Below are 21,681 nucleotides of genomic sequence, written 5' to 3' on the forward strand. Positions count from 1 at the left end.
TTGTTGCTTTAGAGTTGCAAGGATTATATTTCTTAATTTAAATTACTTTATATGTGTTATTTGTGATAAGTTTTTCATTTTAATTACTCTGAAATTCTTTATTGAATCTCTTGATTTTTCTCTCTTTACAGCTTTTTGGAGTTGACAGAAAACTACACACCAGAGGTGTCTGAATATAATGTAAGGTTTAAAGCCATTTCTTAAAGCACATTCATTTGTTTTACGTATCTGTAATGTAAAAAATCACAGACAGTCAGCATAAACGTCATCGAAACAACTCCAGCGGTTAAATTAATGTCTTCTGAGGTGATCTGATCACTTTTGGTGTGAAAATATCAATATTTAAATACTTTGTAATAATAAAGCTTTGCTTCCTGTCATGTGAGACACTTGAGTACTGATGCACGTGTGGATGAACGCTGTACAGAAGCTTTAATGGTTTTGGTTTAGATATGTATTTGTATATGTTTATTTACTTGCAGTAGTTCATTTGTGTGCTTATCCTGGATGTCTCAACCAAGAGAAAAACATGAGACTATGTCTGTAACATGCCTACGTGAATACGTTATGCGATGGTTTATAGTTAAAAATTATCATATCACTTTAGAAGACATTCATTTAAAGGTGCACTTAGTAATCTTTTTCCCCCATTAAAAAGGTTTTACTCCTAAAGGAATGAATAGTAATATTGAAACACATGTATAAAATCATGACCGCTTACATGAGATGAGGACTCTAGTCATAGGCCTATCAGTAACCTTATAAAAGCTGTTTTATTCTACATGTGGCAGGGGTGCCCTCATGGTATCTGACCAGCTGAATACTACTCTTTTAATCTCAGTAACCGGCTTTTTATTGGTCACTTTCACTCTTGGATTAAATTAATCATGGCTGATAGTGAATTTCTACAATAACATAAGTATCTGAAAACTATTGGTTTTAAATGATGCTGCATCAACATCACTAGGTGTCAATGTAAGTCCAAGATGAAAAAACAAAAAGGTACATAGTGCAACTTTAATCACTGGAGTCGTATGGATGATGTTTATGCTGACAGTCTGTGATTTTTGGAGCTTCAAAAGAGAAATCTCCATTCACTTGCATTTTAAGGACCTACTGAGCCAAGACATTTTTCTTCAAATGTGCTCTGCTTAAGAAAGAAAATCATACACATCTGGGATTTCATGAGGTTTAATAAATTATGAGAACTTTTTAGGTGAACTATGCCTTTAAGCTTGTCTCCCATTATGAACAGCAAAAAAGTACCCAAAATTTCTCTAAAACCAGCCAGCTTAGACCAGCCAACTGGCTTAGGCTTGTTTTAGCTGTTTTCTTTTTTCTTTTCTTTACATATATATATATAATATTTTTTTTGTTTGTTTTGTTTTTGAGTTTCTCGTCTGTCAATTGCGTGATCCAAATCATAGCGGACTAAATATGCATACGCATCATTTTTGTGACGTCAAGCCAAATATCCATTGCGCTTTCCTCCAGTAAAAGTTAAGCGCTATTATTCAGCGTCAGTGCGACCCCTCCGCGGGCGCGGATGGTTTGTTCCAGATGAACAAGTGGCGCTGTTGCTGATGTCAGAGCGCTGAGTGAGGCTGAACTCCACAGCGAGCTGAGATGATGATGATGATGATGATGGCGAGCGCGCGGATAGACGCACAGTCTCTCTAATACATTGCGTTAGCAACGCATCATCATAACGATGGATGGCAATGTCTTCCCCGACCAAGGACAGCTTCTGGCGTTCCTGAAAAAGCTTAAAGAAGTCTTCGACGTGTGTGACGAGGATGCAGACGGCTATATTTGGGTTGAACACTTCGTGGACCTCGGTCTACAGTTCGGCCAAGGAGATGAAGTAAGATGCTCTAATTACATAGTCAATTCCTTTATTCTTACAAGGATAACAATTACTGGTACTAATACTGCACAACACTTAAGTTGACTTCGTCACACCATGTAATCTCTGAAAATATTTCAATTAAGTATTTCACCACTGTTGTTGTGCAAACAGGTTGGTATATTCACATATCTTAATATTCTCCAATCATATAAATACAATATGTCCCAGCCGTTTGTAATGCTCTATCAGTCATGGCGTACTCATAGTTTAATAATGGCATTTCCGCCAGGTAACCAAGACAACTGTGTCCTCACACTCCATTAATTGTGATGTCATTAGGCATAATTTACAGATTATAAACAATTCATGTTTTATAATCTGTATATGATTGAATTTCGTTAAAAGATCAATTTGATAAAAAATAATCATTAATTGTACATTTAATATGAGGAAAATGTAAATGAATGTCTCGATAATCCCATTAAAATTAGACACATTTCTGGACTTTATGTCCAGGACAAACAAAATCTGATCTTTACATTAAAGTAGATGATTCACAGAATCAATTTATCATTAAAAAGTCATTTTTATGTATTCCATTACATACAATATGTCAATGTATATGTTAGCTGCAACATGAGATCACGTGTGTAAAATATTCACTTGTTATTCTGGGGGGGGGGGGGGGGTGTTCAAGGATGCATTGAAAAACTCTGTATATAAATAATTAGAATTAGGCTACCCTTTTTCTTTCTCAGTTTTAGTAATAACCATGCTTAGTTTTATTTTTTACATTTGTTCATGAGATCATGCAGGCACTCATGTTTACCAAATAAGTTTTGTCTCAAGCAATGATGGCTACTGCTCTTGCTTGAAATTGCTGTTGCCAAGCCTCAAAGGTGCTGTGGCACCTATTTTATTAGTTAGTATACTTATTATTATTCTTCCTCCACAATGGGTGTCTATGCTGTATGAATGAGAATGAGAAAAATGCTGAAATTTGGCACAATTAAACGGATGGGTATGAATAGCTCCCATACAAAATTTGGGGTCTGTAGGACAAACTCTATAGTTCAAAAATTTACTTTTTACTTTTTTCTGTGCATTTCTTTTGTACTGTTTGCCTCAGAAACAAAATTATGTATTTTTTGTTTGATTATCCTTCTCCTGATGGGTTATAATAACAGAGGCCGCCATCTTGGATTATGATGATTACAGTTTAAACTTTTTACATCCTTTACCCTTGGTCCAATACTTTGCCCCAAAAAAATCAAATAATCAAAATAATCTTCAGACCAATCTGCACTGAAATTATAATACAGAATTTTGATTTTCATCTTTGTTTATAAGTTATGCACTGAAAAATTAACAAGGTTGATGTGAAACAGAAAGTGAGGCTTTTTCTCGGCAACACTTTGTCCTATCAAAACGAAACTTGGTGTGCTACATCAGGACCATGATCTGAGGGCAAATGCAAAGTTTGGTGACAGCGCCACCTATGGGTCAAGAAATGTGGAAAATTACTATTTTTGCCCATTACTTTTGAACAGTATGTCCTAAAATCATGAGCATGCGTCATGAGGATTTAGATAAAAAAAAAATAAAAATTATCATATCGGTCATATTGCCTATATACCGAAACCACTGGACTCCATATATTTTTTCTATCTTTCTAACTTTTCAACTGTTTGATCTAGAAACTATCTTGATTTAAGAAGAAAGTTTGTTGTAATTACTCTTCACATGGTGATATTACTGCACTACTTACATTAGATCATCATTACATTACATCTTTGTTGAAAAGTTACACCAATACGAAGTTGATTGTAATGACTGCTGCGCTTGGTTGTGCTGGCTCTCATCTTTGTATGTCCCTTTGCTGGCTATTAGTCTTATGGCAATGTGGTTTAGTGGATTGTGTGCAGAAATGTAAAGCGGAGATATATGATGTAGATTCTGCCCTGAGGTGACTTGCTAAGGGGTGTTGGTTTGCTTTGCATGTAATGTTCAATCTGTTTTTTTGTGCTGTGCTTAGTGTGGTGCAAATGCTTGCCGTTTCGGTGCTTCGGTGCTTGGTCCCATTATTGCTATTTGCAGCTATATTTCTGTATTTGTTTCAATATTCAAGCAAGTAGATGGTCTCTGTTGATGGCAGTGATAAAAAGAGAATTAGAAACCTACTTTACTATGCTTGAATCTATACTTGAATAGGTAGATTTTGCGATGTTGTGTGTATTTTAGTACTGGGTTGCTTAATTTGTCGCAGGTTGCTCACGCTTACATTAGACATTTTCTTAATGTGTTGTACAGAGATCCAGATAGATTATGTTGTTTTAGAATGAGTTTAGATACCCTTCTTAGAATAGTTTTGTATCAAAACCCAGTCATTTTCAATTAATCTGACACCACACAGAAAATCAGATTTTATTTCTGTAATAAACCCCATGCCTGGTCACCCATTTGTCACAATATACTTCAGCACATCTGTTTTGCTTGCTAACTAGCAGTATTCAGGAGTCAGCAATGGTGACAAATGGGTTGATTTTATCTGACTTAATGCTGGCACAAAGGGGAAGGTCTCAGCAGATTAATCTCTCCAGAGCTTCAGTCCCGCAGTACAGAATCAAACTCAACTCATTACCAATGCCAATGCAGACAAATTCACAATGTTTACTGGCAAAATATGTAATACTCTTCATGCCAAATGTATGTTTAAAATGTAATTTGTAATGTGGAAGTATATAAATTACATTATTATGTTATTTTTATACATTTTATGTATTCAAGGCAAGGCAGGTTATTATTTATATAGCACATTTCATACACTATGTTTTTCAAAGTGCTTTACAAAAGCATGTATGATATGAAGAACAGGGTCAGAAATTAAGCAGGGCAAAAATGTCCCCATAATTTAAAGGTGCACTCAGTACATATTTCCTCATTAAAAAACAATTAACTCTCAAAAACATGATTTGTAATTTTGCAATATATGTAGGAGATCATGACATTCACATTAAAATGAAGACTCAAGTCATATCAGTAACCTTATAAAAGCTGTTTTACTCTAGAGGGTCCACACATGGGGGCTGCAATGTTAGAATCACATGACCAACCAAATACTACTCACTCAATCTCAGTAACCATCCTGTTATTTGACACTTTCACTCATTGATTAAAGTAATCATGGCTGACTGTGAATACCAAATAATGGCATCTGAAACTGAAAACTATTGATTTTAAATTATGCTGCATCCAAGCCACTAGGTGTCAGTGTAAGTCCAAGTTGACACAAAGAAAAAAGTTATTGAGTGCACCTTTAATTGAGGCAAAAATGTCCCCGTAATGAATTCCTTCTTTTTATTTATTTGTTACTATTATTATCATCTGACATAGGTGTAAATATGACATTTTAGGCCTATTTATGGATTTGATCTCTTGTTAATGTAAATAAACTTTTTCAAATAAACTCTTCAAGATTTACTTGAAGTATATTTTTATAGCGTTAGTAACAATTGCTCTTATAAATTGCCCCATAATAATAAAGTAATTTCTGACACAGAAGATGTAATGGTACATTTTAAAATCGTTTTACAATGTAAATATGAATAAGAAAAGACAAATAAATAAGACTAAATATATATAAAAAAGTATACATAAAATATGTCAATTGAAATCAAATACTGCAGTGCAATCAGGTAATGCACATTTTGAAAAAAAAAATGTATGTTATTTTTGGTGAAAGTTATACTGTTATATTTTGTTTTTAAGAAAGAAATGTTACGTTACATCATCCTACTTTTTATTTTGTTATGTTTTTGTTATTTTCCCTTTGATATGATATTTGTTGACTTGATATACTAACTAACAACAGAATGCTCTCTCTGGATGGTGCTAATAGATACTGAGTCATAGAAACAGGCTCACATGTTTGTGATGACTTAGTATCCTGCCAGATCTCCTTGCCAATCCATCCTCCATTTCTTTTCTCTAATCCAGTCTTTACATTCAAATGTTAAGCCCTATTACCTTTATGAAACAAACATTACCCTTTCCTTTTCTTCCTGTGTACCTCAATCTCCCCTTATCACGTTCAATTAACCTTTTATTCATCTACATTCTTAGATCCCTCGGCATCCTCTAAATTTCATCCCTTATTCCTCCCTCTCATCTCTGTCTCTGATGCTCTGTGAGGTGTTTGTGATTGGCATGCATAAAGTGCACAAGGCTGGTTTGAGCAAAGAACGTGTGGTGAACATGTGTGCCGCCCCTCAGGCCCAGCTCTCCTTCCCCTCCCACTGGCTGCACTTTCGTGGCCTTGAAGAGCAGTTGCTAACGTTGAGCCTGTGATACAATGCTCATTAATAACAGCACTGCTTCACATGGACACTGACAGAGCACACCATGGCAAGATATACTCTGATGACAGGGTCTAACTGTTTGTCTTTAATTTGATATGGTGGTCTTTACTGTAGATGTTGAATGATCTCTCATGGCTAAAATGTACAATACATGGCCAAAAGTATGTTGACACCCACTTCTAATGAACAGATTTAGCTATTCCAGTGATTTTAGTGAAGACAAATTTTAATGCTACAACACCAATTCTGAAAAAGTTGGGACAGTCGAGTGTTTACCACTGTGAAACATCACCATTTCTTCTAATAACACTTATTAAGCATTTGGGCACTGAAGACACAAGTTTGTTAAGTTTAGAAAGTGGAATTCTCCCCCATTCATCCGTTATGCAGGTCTTCAGCTGCACAATTGTACGGGTTCTTCTTTGCTGTATGGTGTGCTTCATAATGCGCCACATATTCTCAGTTGGAGACCGTTCAGGATTGCAGGCAGAACAGTCTAGCACCCACACTCTGGGTTTGAAGTTGTCCTGCTGGAAAATTCAGGGATGTCCCTGAAAAAATGGTGTTAGATTGCAGGATGTGCTGCTCCAAAATTTTTACTTATCTGTCTACATTCATGGTGCTCTCACAGATGTGCGTGTTACCCATGCTATGGGCACTGACACACCCCTGGACCATACAGACACTGGCTATTGTACCTGATGCTGATAACAGCTTGGATGGTCCTTTTCCTCTTTGGCCCATTTAACACAACGGCTGTGTTTTTTAGAAATGTTTTTGAAATGTGGACTCATCAGACCAAAAAAACAGTTCCACTGTTCTACTTTCCATCTAAGATGAGACCGAGCCCAGAGAAGTCGGCATCGCTTCTGGACAGTGTTCATGTAGGGCTTCTGCTTTGCATAGTAAAGTCTTAACTTGCATCTGTGGATGCAGCGGTGAATGGTGTTGACTAACAAAAATGTACTAAAGAAATCCCAAGCTTCATGATATCCATTACAGATGAATGATGTTTTTAAGACTGTGATGTCTGATGTCGTCTTGCCCTTTATGCGCTGAGATTTGATCAGATTCCTTGAATCTTTTAACTATTTTGTGCACTGTAGAGGGTGAAATGACTTAAATCCTTACAAAAAAATTCTTTGGGAACATTGTTCTCAAAATGCTGGATTATTTGCTGAAGCATCTGTTGGCAAATTGACAAGTCTTGAATGATCCTTGCTGTTGAAGGACTAGGCTGTTTTTAGAGGCTCCTTATATATTATGACACAATTGCCTCTCCTGTTTATCATCTCCTGTTTCACATCGCCTTGTTATTTCAACTTGTCAAATTGTTATTAGTCTTAAATTGTCCCTGTCTCAACTTGGCTTTTGGACCATGTTGCAAACATCTGATTTAAAATTACTGTACATAAAGTACACAAGACCCTTGTGTCTAAATCCCTGCATGCAACTTTCTTGGTACCCAAAGCAAAAAGAGCTGCTTGAATCAAAGTTCTCTTACAATATTTTACATTCAATTTAGGGTACCTGTAGCTTAACTGCAGGGCATGGCGCTAACAATGCCAAGATCATTTTTGAATCCCAGGGAACACACAAACTGATCAAATGTATATACATTGAATGCACTGCAAGTAACAGGATAAAAGCAACTGCCAAATGCATACAGTAAATGTAATTTCGGCTTAATAAATGTGACAGCTCTGCTGTTCCAGGCCTCATGGGATGGTAAAGTGTCCACTGGCTGCACACTTCAAAACCAGATCAATTAGGTATTGTTCGCCGACGGTTTCATGAATGTTATGAAATCAGACATTCTGCTTATTACATGCTAGATAGTAGGGAATGATACATTTTTGGATGCAGGAAGAGGTAGATCACACTCATTAGCAGACTTTATCACCTGGTTTCATGGTTGTTTGGACTTATATTTCTGCACACACTCTCTTGGTTCTCTGTTAGAGCCATTACACTAAACACATGTATTTACATGACAGTGTTGTAAATCATTCTAGCAGGTTTTAAGGGAAAGGGCGCAAGACTGAACGGTTGTCAAGAGCACTTCTCATCCTCTTGGAGGTGAGTATATTTAGAAAGTAGTGACGTTGTCAAGAAGCTGTGTGTGTGGAGTTTTGAACTGTGAAACCTAGTTACGATTTACTCTGTTACCATGGGATGTTCTCCTCATAATTTGTAGTCTGGTAGCTCTTTTTCTTGAACAAAAGGCAAAGTTCGTGTAGTAAAGAAAACTCACTAATGACATTTCTCAATTGTTTCTCCTAGATCACATTTATGCCTTTGGCAAATGCTTTTATCCAAAACAAGTGCATACAAGGTATACACTTTATCAGCATGTGTGTTCTTTGGTGATTGAGAACATTATAAGGTGGTGAAAATTCACAGTGGTATAAGCTGGTCTTTTCAGTAAGGTCCTGCTTCTCAGATTTTTCCCCTAAAAAAAAGAAAAAGATCTCAATATACTCACATGTGTCACGGTTTCGTGTCACCCGCACCATGTTTCGCGTCATCTGCACCGTGTTTCGCATCATCTGCACCATGTTCCGTGTCGTCTGCACCGTGTCTCGTGTTGTCCGCCCCGTGTTTTCCGTTTCACCCATCACTAGTCACTTTCCATGTCACGCTCCCTTGTTGTCCGCTCACGCTCCCTGTCATGTCTTCCTTGTTGTCCGCCCGTGTTTCACTGTCTCTGTGAAAACTACACTTCCCTTCTTCCCGTCGTTTCCGGCCCTGTCTGCGTGTTATTGTCCGCACCTGTCTGTCATTTTGTCATTACCGTGTCTCTTTATTTAAACCCCGCTGTTTTCCCTTCCCGTTGTCGTGCGTTGACGTTCTCTGTTCGTCGCCCATGTCTGTGCTGGTTACCTTCGCCTTCGTTCTCTGTTCTTGTTTCTCCACCTTGGTTTGCTTACCCTCGCCTTTGTTCTTTGTTCATGTTCCTCCACCTTAGTTAGCTTTTTCCCATTGTGGACCTTTGATTTGCTCCTGTGTTTGTTAATTTAGTTATTCCCTTAATAAACTGCGTTTGGATCTGATCCGCCTGTCTGCCTGCTCCTGCTTCCCACACTAGCGTTACAGAACGCACGACCTATGTCACGGTTTCGTGTCACCCGCACCATGTTTCGCGTCATCTGCACCGTGTTTCGCATCATCTGCACCATGTTCCGTGTCGTCTGCACCGTGTCTCGTGTTGTCCGCCCCGTGTTTTCCGTTTCACCCATCACTAGTCACTTTCCATGTCACGCTCCCTTGTTGTCCGCTCACGCTCCCTGTCATGTCTTCCTTGTTGTCCGCCCGTGTTTCACTGTCTCTGTGAAAACTACACTTCCCTTCTTCCCGTCGTTTCCGGCCCTGTCTGCGTGTTATTGTCCGCACCTGTCTGTCATTTTGTCATTACCGTGTCTCTTTATTTAAACCCCGCTGTTTTCCCTTCCCGTTGTCGTGCGTTGGCGTTCTCTGTTACGTCGCCCATGTCTGTGCTGGTTACCTTCGCCTTCGTTCTCTGTTCTTGTTTCTCCACCTTGGTTTGCTTACCCTCGCCTTTGTTCTTTGTTCATGTTCCTCCACCTTAGTTAGCTTTTTCCCATTGTGGACCTTTGATTTGCTCCTGTGTTTGTTCATTTAGTTATTCCCTTAATAAACTGCGTTTGGATCTGATCCGCCTGTCTGCCTGCTCCTGCTTCCCACACTAACGTTACAGAACGCACGACCCACAATGGATCCAGCAGTTTTGTGGGCAAACTACCGGCTGCTCTGTTTGCGACAGGGGGACCGTCCCCTGGAAGACCACATTCAAGATTTCCTTGTTCTGGCAAGCCTCTCCGACTTTCCGGACTCTGCCTTGGTGGTTTTCTTCCGAGATAACCTGAACCCTTCGCTGAAGGAGCGGTTGCCTCAGACAATGCGCGGCTGGACCCTCCGCGACCTCCTGGAGGCGACCCTACTGTTGTGCGGCTCTCCGTTAACTGTGGCCGTTTCCAAGGAGGACCCTACCTCACCACCCACAGCTGAGACTCTCCAGTCGTCCCTGGCGCTCCCTGCCACGTCAGCCCCACCAGTCTGCGAGCCAGAACCCACGCCGGCCCCGGTCTGCGAGCCAGAGCCCACGCCTGCCCCGGTCTGTGAGCCTGAGCCCTCGTCAGCCACGGTCAGCGAGCCTGAGCCTGAGCCAGCCACGGCCAGCGAGCCTGAAGCCACGCCGAACAGCGTTCCAGCGTCGCCAGTCGCATCAGCTCGGAGGAAGAGGAGAAGGGGAAAGGCCTCTGCTCCCCAGCCTCCGCCTGCCGCAGCCCCGTGCCCTAAACCCCCCATGGCTCTTCCCTCAGAGCCCCGCGAACCCAAGCCAGCACATACCACGGTCAACCAGCCAGTGCCTGTCGCCCCAGAGGTCAGTGAGCCAGAGCCTGTCGCCTCAAACGTCAATTAGCCAGTGCCTGTAGCCTCAGATGTCCCTGAGCCAGCGCCTGTAGCCTCGACCGTCCCTGAGCCAGCGCCTGCGGCCTCGACCGTCCAAGAGCCAGTGCCTAAAGCCATGACCGTCCAAGAGCCAGTACCAGTAGCCGTGACCGTCCAAGAGCCAGTACCAGAAGCCTCGATCGTCCAAGAGCCAGAGCCTGAAGCCATGACCGTCCAGAGCCAGTGCCAGTAGCCATGACCGTCAAAGAGCCAGTGCCAGTAACCGTGACCGTCCAAGAGCCAGCGCCAGTGGTCGTGCCCATCCTAGAGCCAGCACCTCCCGAGCCTTCCAGGGCTCCTCCTCTCGAGCCTACCAGGGCTCCGCCTCCCAAGTCTCTCAAGTCTCTCGAGTCTTCCAGGGCTCCTCCTTCCGAGATTTCCAGAGCTCCGCCATCCGAGTTTCCCAAGCTTTCCAAAGCTCCGCCATCCGAGTTTCCCGAGCTTTCCAGAGCTCCGCCATCCGAGTTTCCCGAGCTTTCCAGAGCTCCGCCTTCCGAGTTTCCCGAGCTTTCCAGAGCTCCGCCTTCCGAGTTTCCCGAGCCTTCCAGAGCTCCGCCGTCCGAATTTCCCGAGCTTTCCAGAGCTCCGCCCTCCGAGCTTCCCAGAGCTCCACCTCTCAAGCCTCTCGAGCCTTCTAGGGCTCCGCCTCCCAAGCCTCTCGAGCCTACCAGGGCTCCGCCCCTCAAGCCCCTCGAGCCTTCCAGGGCTCCGCCTCTCAAGTCTCTCGAGTCTTCCAGGGCTCCGCCTCCCAAGCTTTCCAGAGCTCCGCCCTCTGAGCTTCCCAGAGCTCCGCCTCTCAAGCCTCTCGAGCCTGCCAGGGCTACGCCTCTCGAGCCTGCCAGGGCTCCGCCCCTCAAGCCTCTCGAGCCTGCCAGGGCTCCGCCCCTCAAGCCTCTCGAGCCTGCCAGGGCTCCGCCTCTCAAGTTTCTCGAGCCTTCCAGGGCTCCGTCCCCAGAGCCTCTTGAGTCTCCTACGGCTCCGCCCCAGAGCCTCCTACGGCTCCGCCTCCCGATCCACTCAAGCCTTCGACGGCTCTGCCCCCAGAGCCTCTCGAGCCTCCTGCAGCTCCGCCTCTCGAGCCTCCTGCGGCTCCACCCCCGGGGCCTCCTGCGGCTCCGCCTCCAGAGCCTCCTATGGCTCCGCCTCTCGATCCACTCAAGCCTTCGACGGCTCCGCCCTCAGAGCCTCCCGAGCCTCCTACGGCTCCGCCACTCGAGCCACTCAAGCCTTCGACGGCACCGCCCGCCGAGCCTCCCGAGCCTCCTACGGCTCTGCCGCTCGAGCCACTCAAGCCTTCGATGGCTCCGCCCTCAGAGCCTCCCGAGCCTCCTATGGCTCCGCCTCCCGAGCTTCCTCCGGCCCCGCCTCTCGAGCCACTCAAGCCTTCGACGGCTTCACCCTCAGAGCCTCCTACGTCTCTGCCCCCAGAGCCTCCAGAGTCTTCCTGGTCTCCGCTCCTAAAGCCTCCCACGGTGCCGCCTACCTCGGCTCCGCCTCCTGAGCCTCTTTCAGCTCCACCTCCTGAGCCTCCCTCAGCCCCGCCTTCAGAGCCTTCATCGCCCTCGCCTCCTTCGGCTCCGCCTCCTGAGCCTCCTTCAATTCCACCTCCGGAGCCTCCCGAACCTCTCCCGGCTCCGCCTCTGAAGCCTCCATTGGCTCCGTCTTCAGAGCCTTCTTCGCCCTCGCCACCTTCGGCTCCACCTCCAGTGGCTCCGCCTTCTGAGCCTTCTACACCATCGCCTCCCTTGGCTCCGCCCAACACTGTTCCGCCTCCTGACCTGCCCAAGGCCTTACCGCCTGACTCTGCCACGGCCCTGCCTAAGCCTCCTTTGGCGCCGCCTCCCAAGTCTTCTACGGCTCCGCCTCCGAAGTCCTTCTTGGCTCCGCCTCACACGGCTCTGCCAGCCTCTGTCCTGCGGCCACCTCCCAGGTCTCCAGTACCGGCCCCTGCCCAGAGACCAGCTCCCAGGCCACCCAAACCAGCTCCTGCCCCATGGCCCGCTCCCAATCCAAATCTGGTACTCACCTCGTGGCCAGCTCCCGTGCCCCCTCGGCCTATCCCCACATTGTGGCTGCCTTCCAGACCTCCTGAACCTGCCCGGTTGATGCCCCCCAGGCCACCGGACCCGGTCCCCTTCGCACACCCCCATTGAGTACTTGCCTGCCCTCTCGACCTCCCTGGTCTGCCTGCCTCCCGTGGACTGCCTAATTGCCCCCTTGGCCTGTCTCAGCACCCCTTGCACCCCCGCGAACTGTCTTTGTGCCCCTTGTTTGTCCCCTGGTCTGTCTGTTTTCCCCCCAGTCTACCCCCTCTCTCCTGGGTTCTTCACTCCTTTTTATTGTTTCTTTTGTCCATCTTAAGACCGTCTGGAATCCGGTCTTTTTGAGGGGGGATTATGTCACGGTTTCGTGTCACCCGCACCATGTTTCGCGTCATCTGCACAGTGTTTCGCATCATCTGCACCATGTTCCGTGTCGTCTGCACCGTGTCTCGTGTTGTCCGCCCCGTGTTTTTCGTTTCACCCATCACTAGTCACTTTCCATGTCACGCTCCCTTGTTGTCCGCTCACGCTCCCTGTCATGTCTTCCTTGTTGTCCGCCCGTGTTTCACTGTCTCTGTGAAAACTACACTTCCCTTCTTCCCGTCGTTTCCGGCCCTGTCTGCGTGTTATTGTCCGCACCTGTCTGTCATTTTGTCATTACCGTGTCTCTTTATTTAAACCCCGCTGTTTTCCCTTCCCGTTGTCGTGCGTTGGCGTTCTCTGTTACGTCAGCCCATGTCTGTGCTGGTTACCTTCGCCTTCGTTCTCTGTTCTTGTTTCTCCACCTTGGTTTGCTTACCCTCGCCTTTGTTCTTTGTTCATGTTCCTCCACCTTAGTTAGCTTTTTCCCATTGTGGACCTTTGATTTGCTCCTGTGTTTGTTCATTTAGTTATTCCCTTAATAAACTGCGTTTGGATCTGATCTGCCTGTCTGCCTGCTCCTGCTTCCCACACTAGCGTTACAACATGTCTCATCTAGAGTTTCAGTAGAGATGTCGCACAATGTCATACAATTTTATCAAACTTATCAAGGCATCAAAGTTTCTTCAAATTCTTCCAGGCCCGAATTATATGAGCAATGCTATCCACATACACTTTTTTTGTCCTATTTTTTAGTTAAGTCTTCTGAGCCAGGAAAGAAAAATCTCTTAGCAATAAAATAGTTATTTTAGAGGTTTTATCACTGTTTTTAGAAATGCATAAATTAATGGGGGCCTGTTTAGCTCAGCGAGTAAAGACACTGACTACCACCCCTAGAGTCGCAAGCTCGAGTCCAGGGCACGCTAAGTGACTCCAGCCAGGTCTCCTCAGCAACCAAATTGTACCGGTTGCTTGGGAGTGTAGAGTCACATGGGGTAACCTCCTCGTGGTTGTCATAATATGGTTCTCTCTCGGTGGGGCGTATGGTGAGTTGTGCATGGATGCCGCGTAGAATAGCATGAAGCCTCCACACGCGCTATGTCTCCGCGTTAAATCGCTCAACAAGCCACATTTACATTTACATTTATGCATTTGACAGACGCTTTTATCCAAAGCGACTTACAGTGCACTTATTACAGGGACAATCCCCCCAGAGCAACCTGGAGTTAAGTGCCTTGCTCAAGGGCCCAACAGTGGCATCTTGGTGGTGCTGGGGCTTGAATCCCCAACCTTCTGGTCAGTAACCCTGAGCCTCAACAACTGAGCCACCACTGCTCCGTGATAAGATGATAAGTGTGTGCTCTGCCACATGATAAGATGTGTGAATTGACGGTCTCAGACATGGAGGCAACTGAGAATCGTTTTCCGCCACCCGGATTGAGGCGAGTCACTACGCCACCACGAGGCTGTATTGGGAATTGGGTATTCCAAATTGGGGAGAAAATCAAAACATTTAAATAAATAAATTCCTACGTTGGTTTGAAAGATACAGTTAAGCTTGAACAGGGTGTTCGAATGTTAATTGTTTCTGAGTTGAATAGGTGAGTCTTGTCGCTCTCAGCAGTCTGTCAGGATCAGTCTGTATCACTGAGACAGCTGTCTATCACAAACATTTGCTGACAGAGGGAGAGGAGGACACCACCTAGACTCCAACTGACCACTGATATTACACACATCCTCATTTATTTATTGTAAAGCAACATCTTGACCCTGTGTTCCCACTCCTCATCAAGGTGACTTTGTGGTTACCATTCTCACGACTGCCCTCTTTTTCAGGTCAAGAAGTTTGCCACATTCCTGGATCCCAACGCTCACGGCAGAATTAACTTCAAAGATTTTTGCCATGGAGTGTTTGCAATCAAAGGTAAGAGTTGGTGGTTTCCCTCTGAGCAATATTTAATGCTCATTAATACATTGACGAGCCTGTTCAGATCAAAGGGATTCTGTTTCATGTGCTCTTATTTATCATCCTCCTAAATATAACAAGGAATTTATACAGGAGTTCTCAGATTTTTATCCTGCGTTATTTCCACAACTGATAACTTTTTGATTAGTGGTGATTTTAACATTCATGTCTGCTGCCCGTCTAAGACTGTGGCAAAGGACTTCTGTGAACAGTCAGTAAATGACATAGACATGGTCACACACTAGATATTGTGCTGTCATTAGGCCTTTCTGTTTTAGGTGTCAACTGAGGACATTTATTTATCTGATCACAAAGCTTTTTAATGCTATCTTTCCTCATATCATTCCAAAAAATCCTGTGGGAGAGTGCTATTTTTGACGTGTTGGTGAGTCTCTTTGCTGAAGCTTATACTGCCTCCCCTCTCATTAATGTCATTCAAAGTCCCACACCCTCTTTAAGTAAAGAGGAGCTGCTTATTTTGTTTAGCACTCTATGCCTTGAAATCATGGATGAAATTGCTCCACCCAGGCCTAGAAGCTCCAGGTCTCAACCACGGCCTTGGATCAATGAAAACATCCATGCCCTTAGACAGGTCTGCAGAAAAGTGGAGCGAAAATGGAAAAAGGACAAGCTTCAGATCTCCCTCTAGATGTTGAGAGAATCTCCTTTTAGCTATCAGCTCGCAGTCAAAACTGCTAGGGAAAGATACTATTCAGATGTAATTCAAGCACACAACCCTACAATTTTATGTAGTATACTAAATAAAAATTGCAACCATCAAGTACATCCTTTATTGATACAACTTCTTTGTGAAGTTTGTGAAGACTTCCTAAATTTTTTCTTACATAAGATCGAGCTTATTAGATCACAGATTGTATCTACACTAAACCTGATATGGTATTGCTCTGCCTCTGCTGGGCTTTCCCCAATTTGAGCCTAAAACTCTGTCATCTCTAGCTACTATAATAGAGCATGTAAATCTTTCAACTTCCCCATCTGATCCTGTCCCCCCACGTATGTTGAAGGATCTGTTTGATATCATGGGGCCTTGTGTGCAGTCTGTGAGTAACAGTTCTTTATCGAGTGGTATTGTTCCTTTCTGTCTTATACAGGCAGTGGTTCAGCCTCCTATTAAAAAACATATCTATATCCTGCTATTTTAAATAATTATTGTCCTATTTCTAAATTACCATTTTTATCGAAGATTTTAGAGAAAGTTGTTTTGTCTCAGCTTTCGTCATTTTTAGTAGAGAATGATACTTTGGACAGATTTCAGTCAGGATTTAGAGCTAATCACAGCACAGAGTCTCCTTTTTTGAAAGCTTTTAATGATATTTTAGCCATTGACTCAGGACTCTCTGCTTTTTCAATTATGTTAGACTTTAACACTGCCTTTGACACTATTGACCATTCTATCCTCTTGGATCGGTTGAAGTGTGAGGTTGGCATTCAGGGGACTGTGCTAAAAAGTCTTATTTTGCAGATAGAACTTGAATTTCAGCATCATCTTCAGCTCCTTTAAAATATGGTATTCCTCAAGGCTCTGTACTGGGCCCCATATTATTCTCATTATATGTACGCCCTCTTGGATCTATCTGCCGCCAACATTGAATTTCTTATCTTTTGTATGCCGACAACACACAGTTTTACTTCCCACTAAAAATGAGAGACGGTCAATCGCTAACGTCGCTCATGAATTGTTTGAAGGATTTTAAGTGTTGGCTATCTAATAACTTTCTTCGGTTACACAACAATAAATCAAAAGTTGTTATATTGGCCCATCTAAATCTAAAGAGGCATTAGCCCATACACTTGCACCACTAGATTAGTGTAAAGGACAATGTGAACAATCTTGGTGTAATCCTAGATTCAGCTCTTACTTTAAATAAGCAGATAAATTCTATAGTTAAAAGCAGCTATTATCATCTTAAAGTTATTTCTAAAATAAAGCCTTTTCCTGGATTTAAAGACTTTGAGGTAATAATTCATGCATTTATTTCATCCCACCTCAACTACTGTAATTCCCTCTACTCGGAAATTGGTCATAAGCAGTTATCACGTCAACTTGTCCAGAATGCGGCAGCCAGGTTACTGACAGGCACCAGGAATAGGGAACATATTACTCCCATCTTGTCTTCCCTTCACTGGTACCCATTGAAGTACAGAGTCTAAGTATCAGAATTTATTGTTTGTTTTTAAAGCACTTCATGGCCAGTCTCCACACCAAAGTACATCATTGACCTTTTTAGGCCTTATCATTTCTCTAGGCTATTGAGATTGTGCAAATAAATGTGGCCAGCAGTTCCAAGATCTAGACGAAAATCTAAAGGTGATCGAGCCTTTTCTGTGAATATGCATGAATATACATTTACTTCTATTAGGATTAAACCACAAGACTTTGTACTGCCTTATGTAGGATGAAAAAAATATACCATGCAAAATACTGTAGTGGTCCCAAAATGTATTTGACAATTAGGGACAATTAAATCACAGTATATGTATTAAGGGTAAAATATATGTATTTCATTACATTAGATACAAATAGATATCAAACCAATTAAATGATAGAGCTTTTCTCAGAACTAACTTCACTTTTTTAACAGTACAGAACAGTATTGTGTTACAATTGAAATAAACTTCTTAATGTGAAATGGTTGACCCTTGTACTGTCTTTGAAATAATTGACACTTGCTTTGATATATTGTTACATAATGCAAAGACATTCATGCATTTTTAAATGTGGCTTAAGTGTCCAAATACGTTTTGGCATCACTGTACCTTCCTTTCAGCCCTAAATATCCACACTATGATGTCAAAAACAGAGCACATGTCTTTTGTTCTGTCACACACAGCTGTAACGCTCAGCACAAGTGTGTCCCCAGAGATAAAGGCTAAACATCTTGTTCCTTCAGACAGACACTTCATATGATACCCCTAAATTGTTTTGCATCATTCCCGAAAAAAATGCTGTTTAATTTCCAGTCCATAGACATGTGGGCAACAGCTCTACATGAGTTTCATGATCAATGATTTAACAATTAACCTTTTTAGCATTCTATCCACTCCTGCTGCTGGTAGAATCTCAACAATGTTAACGTCTAGGTTATGGATGTAACCTCCGTTCCCTGATGGAGGGAACGAGACGTTGTGTCGGAGAAGCGACACTAGGGGTCTCTCTTGAGCACTGAATATACCTCTGATCTATGAAAAAAGGCCAATGAGAAGTTGGCAGCTAGTATTTGCATACCCCGCCCCCGGACATATGGGTATAAAGGCGAGGAAATACTAGAGTTCATTCAGGATTTTTCTGAGGAGCCGGAAATGGTCCGGCCACTACAGCGGCTCGACTCAGCGACGTGGCCGGGAAGACACAACGTCTCGTTCCCTCCATCAGGGAACGGAGGTTACATCCGTAACCCAGACGTTCCCCGTCTGTCGTTCTCTTCGACGTTGTGTCGGAGAAGTGAAACTAGGGGTCCAATTTAAATCACGCCATGCGCTGAGCCGTGTACGTGTTCTGCTGACACAGGAGCGGGCAGTTGTTTTACGTGCCAAGACGACCGGCTGTATCAGGCTGCACGTACCCTTCCCCAATGCCCCAAAAAAGCCTCTGTTGGGAGACAGCGTTTCCTTTCCGCTGTCCCCCAAAGCATACAAAGAGCTGCTCAGAACGTCTAAAGCTCTGCGTGCGGTCCAGATAGGTACTCAAAGCATGTACCGAACACAGCAAAGAAGGGGCTGGGTCTGCCTTCTCCCGGGGCAGCGCTTGCAGGTTCACTACCTGGTGGTAGGAACCTTGGGCACGTAGCCCAGTCACGGTCTTAGGATCACATATGTGATCTGGCCTTGCACAGCACCTATGCAAGAAGTCTTACTGGAGGAAATGCGTACTTGCGCAGCCCCACGGACCAGCTGTGTGCCAGTGCGTCTGCCCCGAGGGGAGCCTCTATTTGGGCATACCAGAGCGGGCAGTGGGAGGTCTCTCGGGAGGCAAGCAGATCTACCTGGGCCTTGACGAATCGTTCCCAATCAGCTGGACCGACTGGGGGTGAAGCCTCCACTCTCCACTGGGCAAGCGTTATCTTGACATCGCGTCCGCTATCACATTGAGTTTGCCGGGGATGTGAGTGGCACACAGCGACCTGAGTCACTGCTGGCTCCAAAGGAGGAGACGACGGGCGAGTCACGACATGTGGTGGGAGCGTACGCCACCTTGGCGATTTATGTATGCTACCACAGTGGTGCTGTCTGACCTGATTAGGACATGTTTGTCCCGAACTAACGGGAGGAACTTCCGCAGGGCAAAGAAAACAGTCAGCAACTCTAGGCAATTGATATGCCAGTGCAGTGGGGCCCCTCTCCAATGGCCCGCAGCTGCGTACCCATTGCACACGGCGCTCCAACCCAGTCTGTAGGCATCGGTTGTGACCAGGATGCGTCGGGACACCTGCTGCAAGGGTACTCCTGTCCGCAGAAAGCAGAGGTCTGTCCAGGGTTTTAAGGTTTCGCGGCAGGCGGGGGTGATGATCACAGGGTACGTGCCGTCGCGCCATGCTTGTCTTCTGACTCAAGTCTGGGGCCAGTGCTGAAGCGGTCTCATATGCATCAACCCCAGCGGCGCGACCTTTATACCCATATGTCCGGGGGCGGGGTATGCAAATACTAGCTGCCAACTTCTCATTGGCCTTTTTTACTAGATCAGAGGTATATTCGGTGCTCAAGAGAGACCCCTAATGTCGCTTCTCTGACACAACGTCGAAGAGAGCGACAGACGGGGAACTCAGTATTTATCTAAATGTAAGCAAAAATTAATTGAATCTGTCTGAGTGGGCAGAATGTGATTACAGATCTCTGCTTCACTGCTAAACACTCTTGATCTGCCTAAATGAAAATAACAACATTTGAACAACAAAATTAGGAGCATCACTCCGTGTTCCTTTGATTAACTCAGATTTGTAATTAGCTGGTCTTTGAAACATTCCCCATGCAATGACAGTATGGTATTTCAGTAGTTTGTGTGGGTTGTGCAGCTCAGTTAAAAAGTTGGGGATGTTATTCCTGATTATAGTGTCAAGCATTGCTTTTAGACATAGTGGCTGTGTGTAATCACAGTTCAGTAATCTTAGCAATCACATTTTAATGAATTATAGCTGTTATAGGGCAGTGTTCCTTTTCTAGATGAGCACTCTAGCTCTTCCGTAAAAGGACTATTTCACTCTCATTAAGAGCACAGTTGGCAGTACCTTTGTCAGCCATGGACTCTCATGCTACTTGGCAGACTTATAAAGCACAAACCTGGCAGCTGTACATGCAGGACACCAACAGACATGGGACCAGGGCAGCACGTCTCTGTGCCAGTGCTCTATGGAAGGGGCTAAAGAGGACAGGCAGGATGCTGTTGAGAAGCAGGCAGGCCAAATGGGCTACATGCCCTCAGCCCCTATTGCCCTGTGTTTAATGAGCCCCAGTGGTCTTTCCATTCACTTTTTTGTCCCTAATGAATCACTCAATCCCTGATCCCCAGCACGCAAACCAAGAAAACACAACATGTGTCTACAAAGGAAATACAGAGGCCCCCAAAAGTGTTCGGACAATTAATTCACACATGAAAAAATATGAATGAAAACATAATATCAAACCAACCAAAAATCTGCACACAAATGATGCTAGACCTTTTCTTATTACTAACTTCACTTTTCAGAGCTCTTTTTGCAATAACTTTTAATCAGCTGGTTTCATAGTGATTTTTGGTAAATGTATGAAGTTCACATAGGTGTCCTTGTATGCTTGTAGACATGTTCCACAAAGTTTGACAACCAGAAAGACACATAATTTTGAGCAATATAATCTGTCTTGTTTTTCTAAAATGTTTAGCTTGAAAAGTGTGTTTGTGCTGTATAAGTGTCACTTGGTTTGACATTTTCTCGTATAATGCAAAGGAGTTAAGTGTGGCATAAGTGTCTTAATACTTTTTGGGGCCATGTGTATTGTATGTATTATTGTAGTCCCTAAGAAGAATTTAAAGCATGTGGTTTACTTTAAATATGCAGGATTGTCCCACAATTTTCAACAGTCATCAGTCTGTCTTTAGCATCAGCTAAAACAGGCCTGTACTGTCACAGGGTTTGTACAAGGTGCTTGAAGTGCTTTAAGTACTTCAATTTGGCTTTTTCAAATTTAAGTCCTGGAAAACAGTAATGGCAAATAGCAAATTTTACCAAGAGGTGCTTAAAAAGTTCTTAAATTATATTTAATAAATTAAATGTATTTTTTATTTAATGACAGACCACTAGACAACTGCTGAAGCGCATAGACGGTGCTGTCACGTGGCACCTATTACTTTTGGCAGCACTGTACAGAATGGGCCAATCACAGTGTTACTGGAGGATTTAAAATGTATATATTTTATAGATGCTATACTATTATAGATCTGCTGTGGCAGATTTAATTTAATCAGTTTTAATAAAAAATTACTCTCCAGCGTGAATACGTTATATAAGATTTTGAATGATTTCAATGGAGGATTCAGTTATGTGAGTCGTCTTGTACCCTCATATATTTATTGAGACTCTTTTAGCTCCATATCTTCTGTAAAGAAATCTTTGTGTCTCATAAAAAAGGTTATTTCTGACA

General features: G+C 43.7%; 1 protein-coding gene across 2 annotated transcripts in view; it reads left to right on the forward strand.

Moving 5' to 3' along the window:
- The first annotated feature begins 1,609 nt into the window (after positions 1 to 1,609).
- LOC127648382 (rab11 family-interacting protein 4A-like) overlaps positions 1,610 to 21,681 on the forward strand; it is an 80,650-nt gene continuing 60,578 nt past the window's right edge. The window contains exons 1-2 of one of the 2 annotated variants that reach the window (XM_052133041.1): positions 1,610 to 1,864; positions 14,919 to 15,006. In XM_052133041.1, the coding sequence (XP_051989001.1) occupies positions 1,712 to 1,864; positions 14,919 to 15,006 (241 nt within the window). In that variant the 5' untranslated portion in view covers positions 1,610 to 1,711. The remainder of the gene's footprint in view (positions 1,865 to 14,918; positions 15,007 to 21,681) is intronic. The other variant, XM_052133044.1, reaches the window with a different exon arrangement.

Source organism: Xyrauchen texanus, chromosome 8 (genome assembly GCF_025860055.1).
Source record: "Xyrauchen texanus isolate HMW12.3.18 chromosome 8, RBS_HiC_50CHRs, whole genome shotgun sequence".
NCBI lineage: Eukaryota > Metazoa > Chordata > Actinopteri > Cypriniformes > Catostomidae > Xyrauchen > Xyrauchen texanus.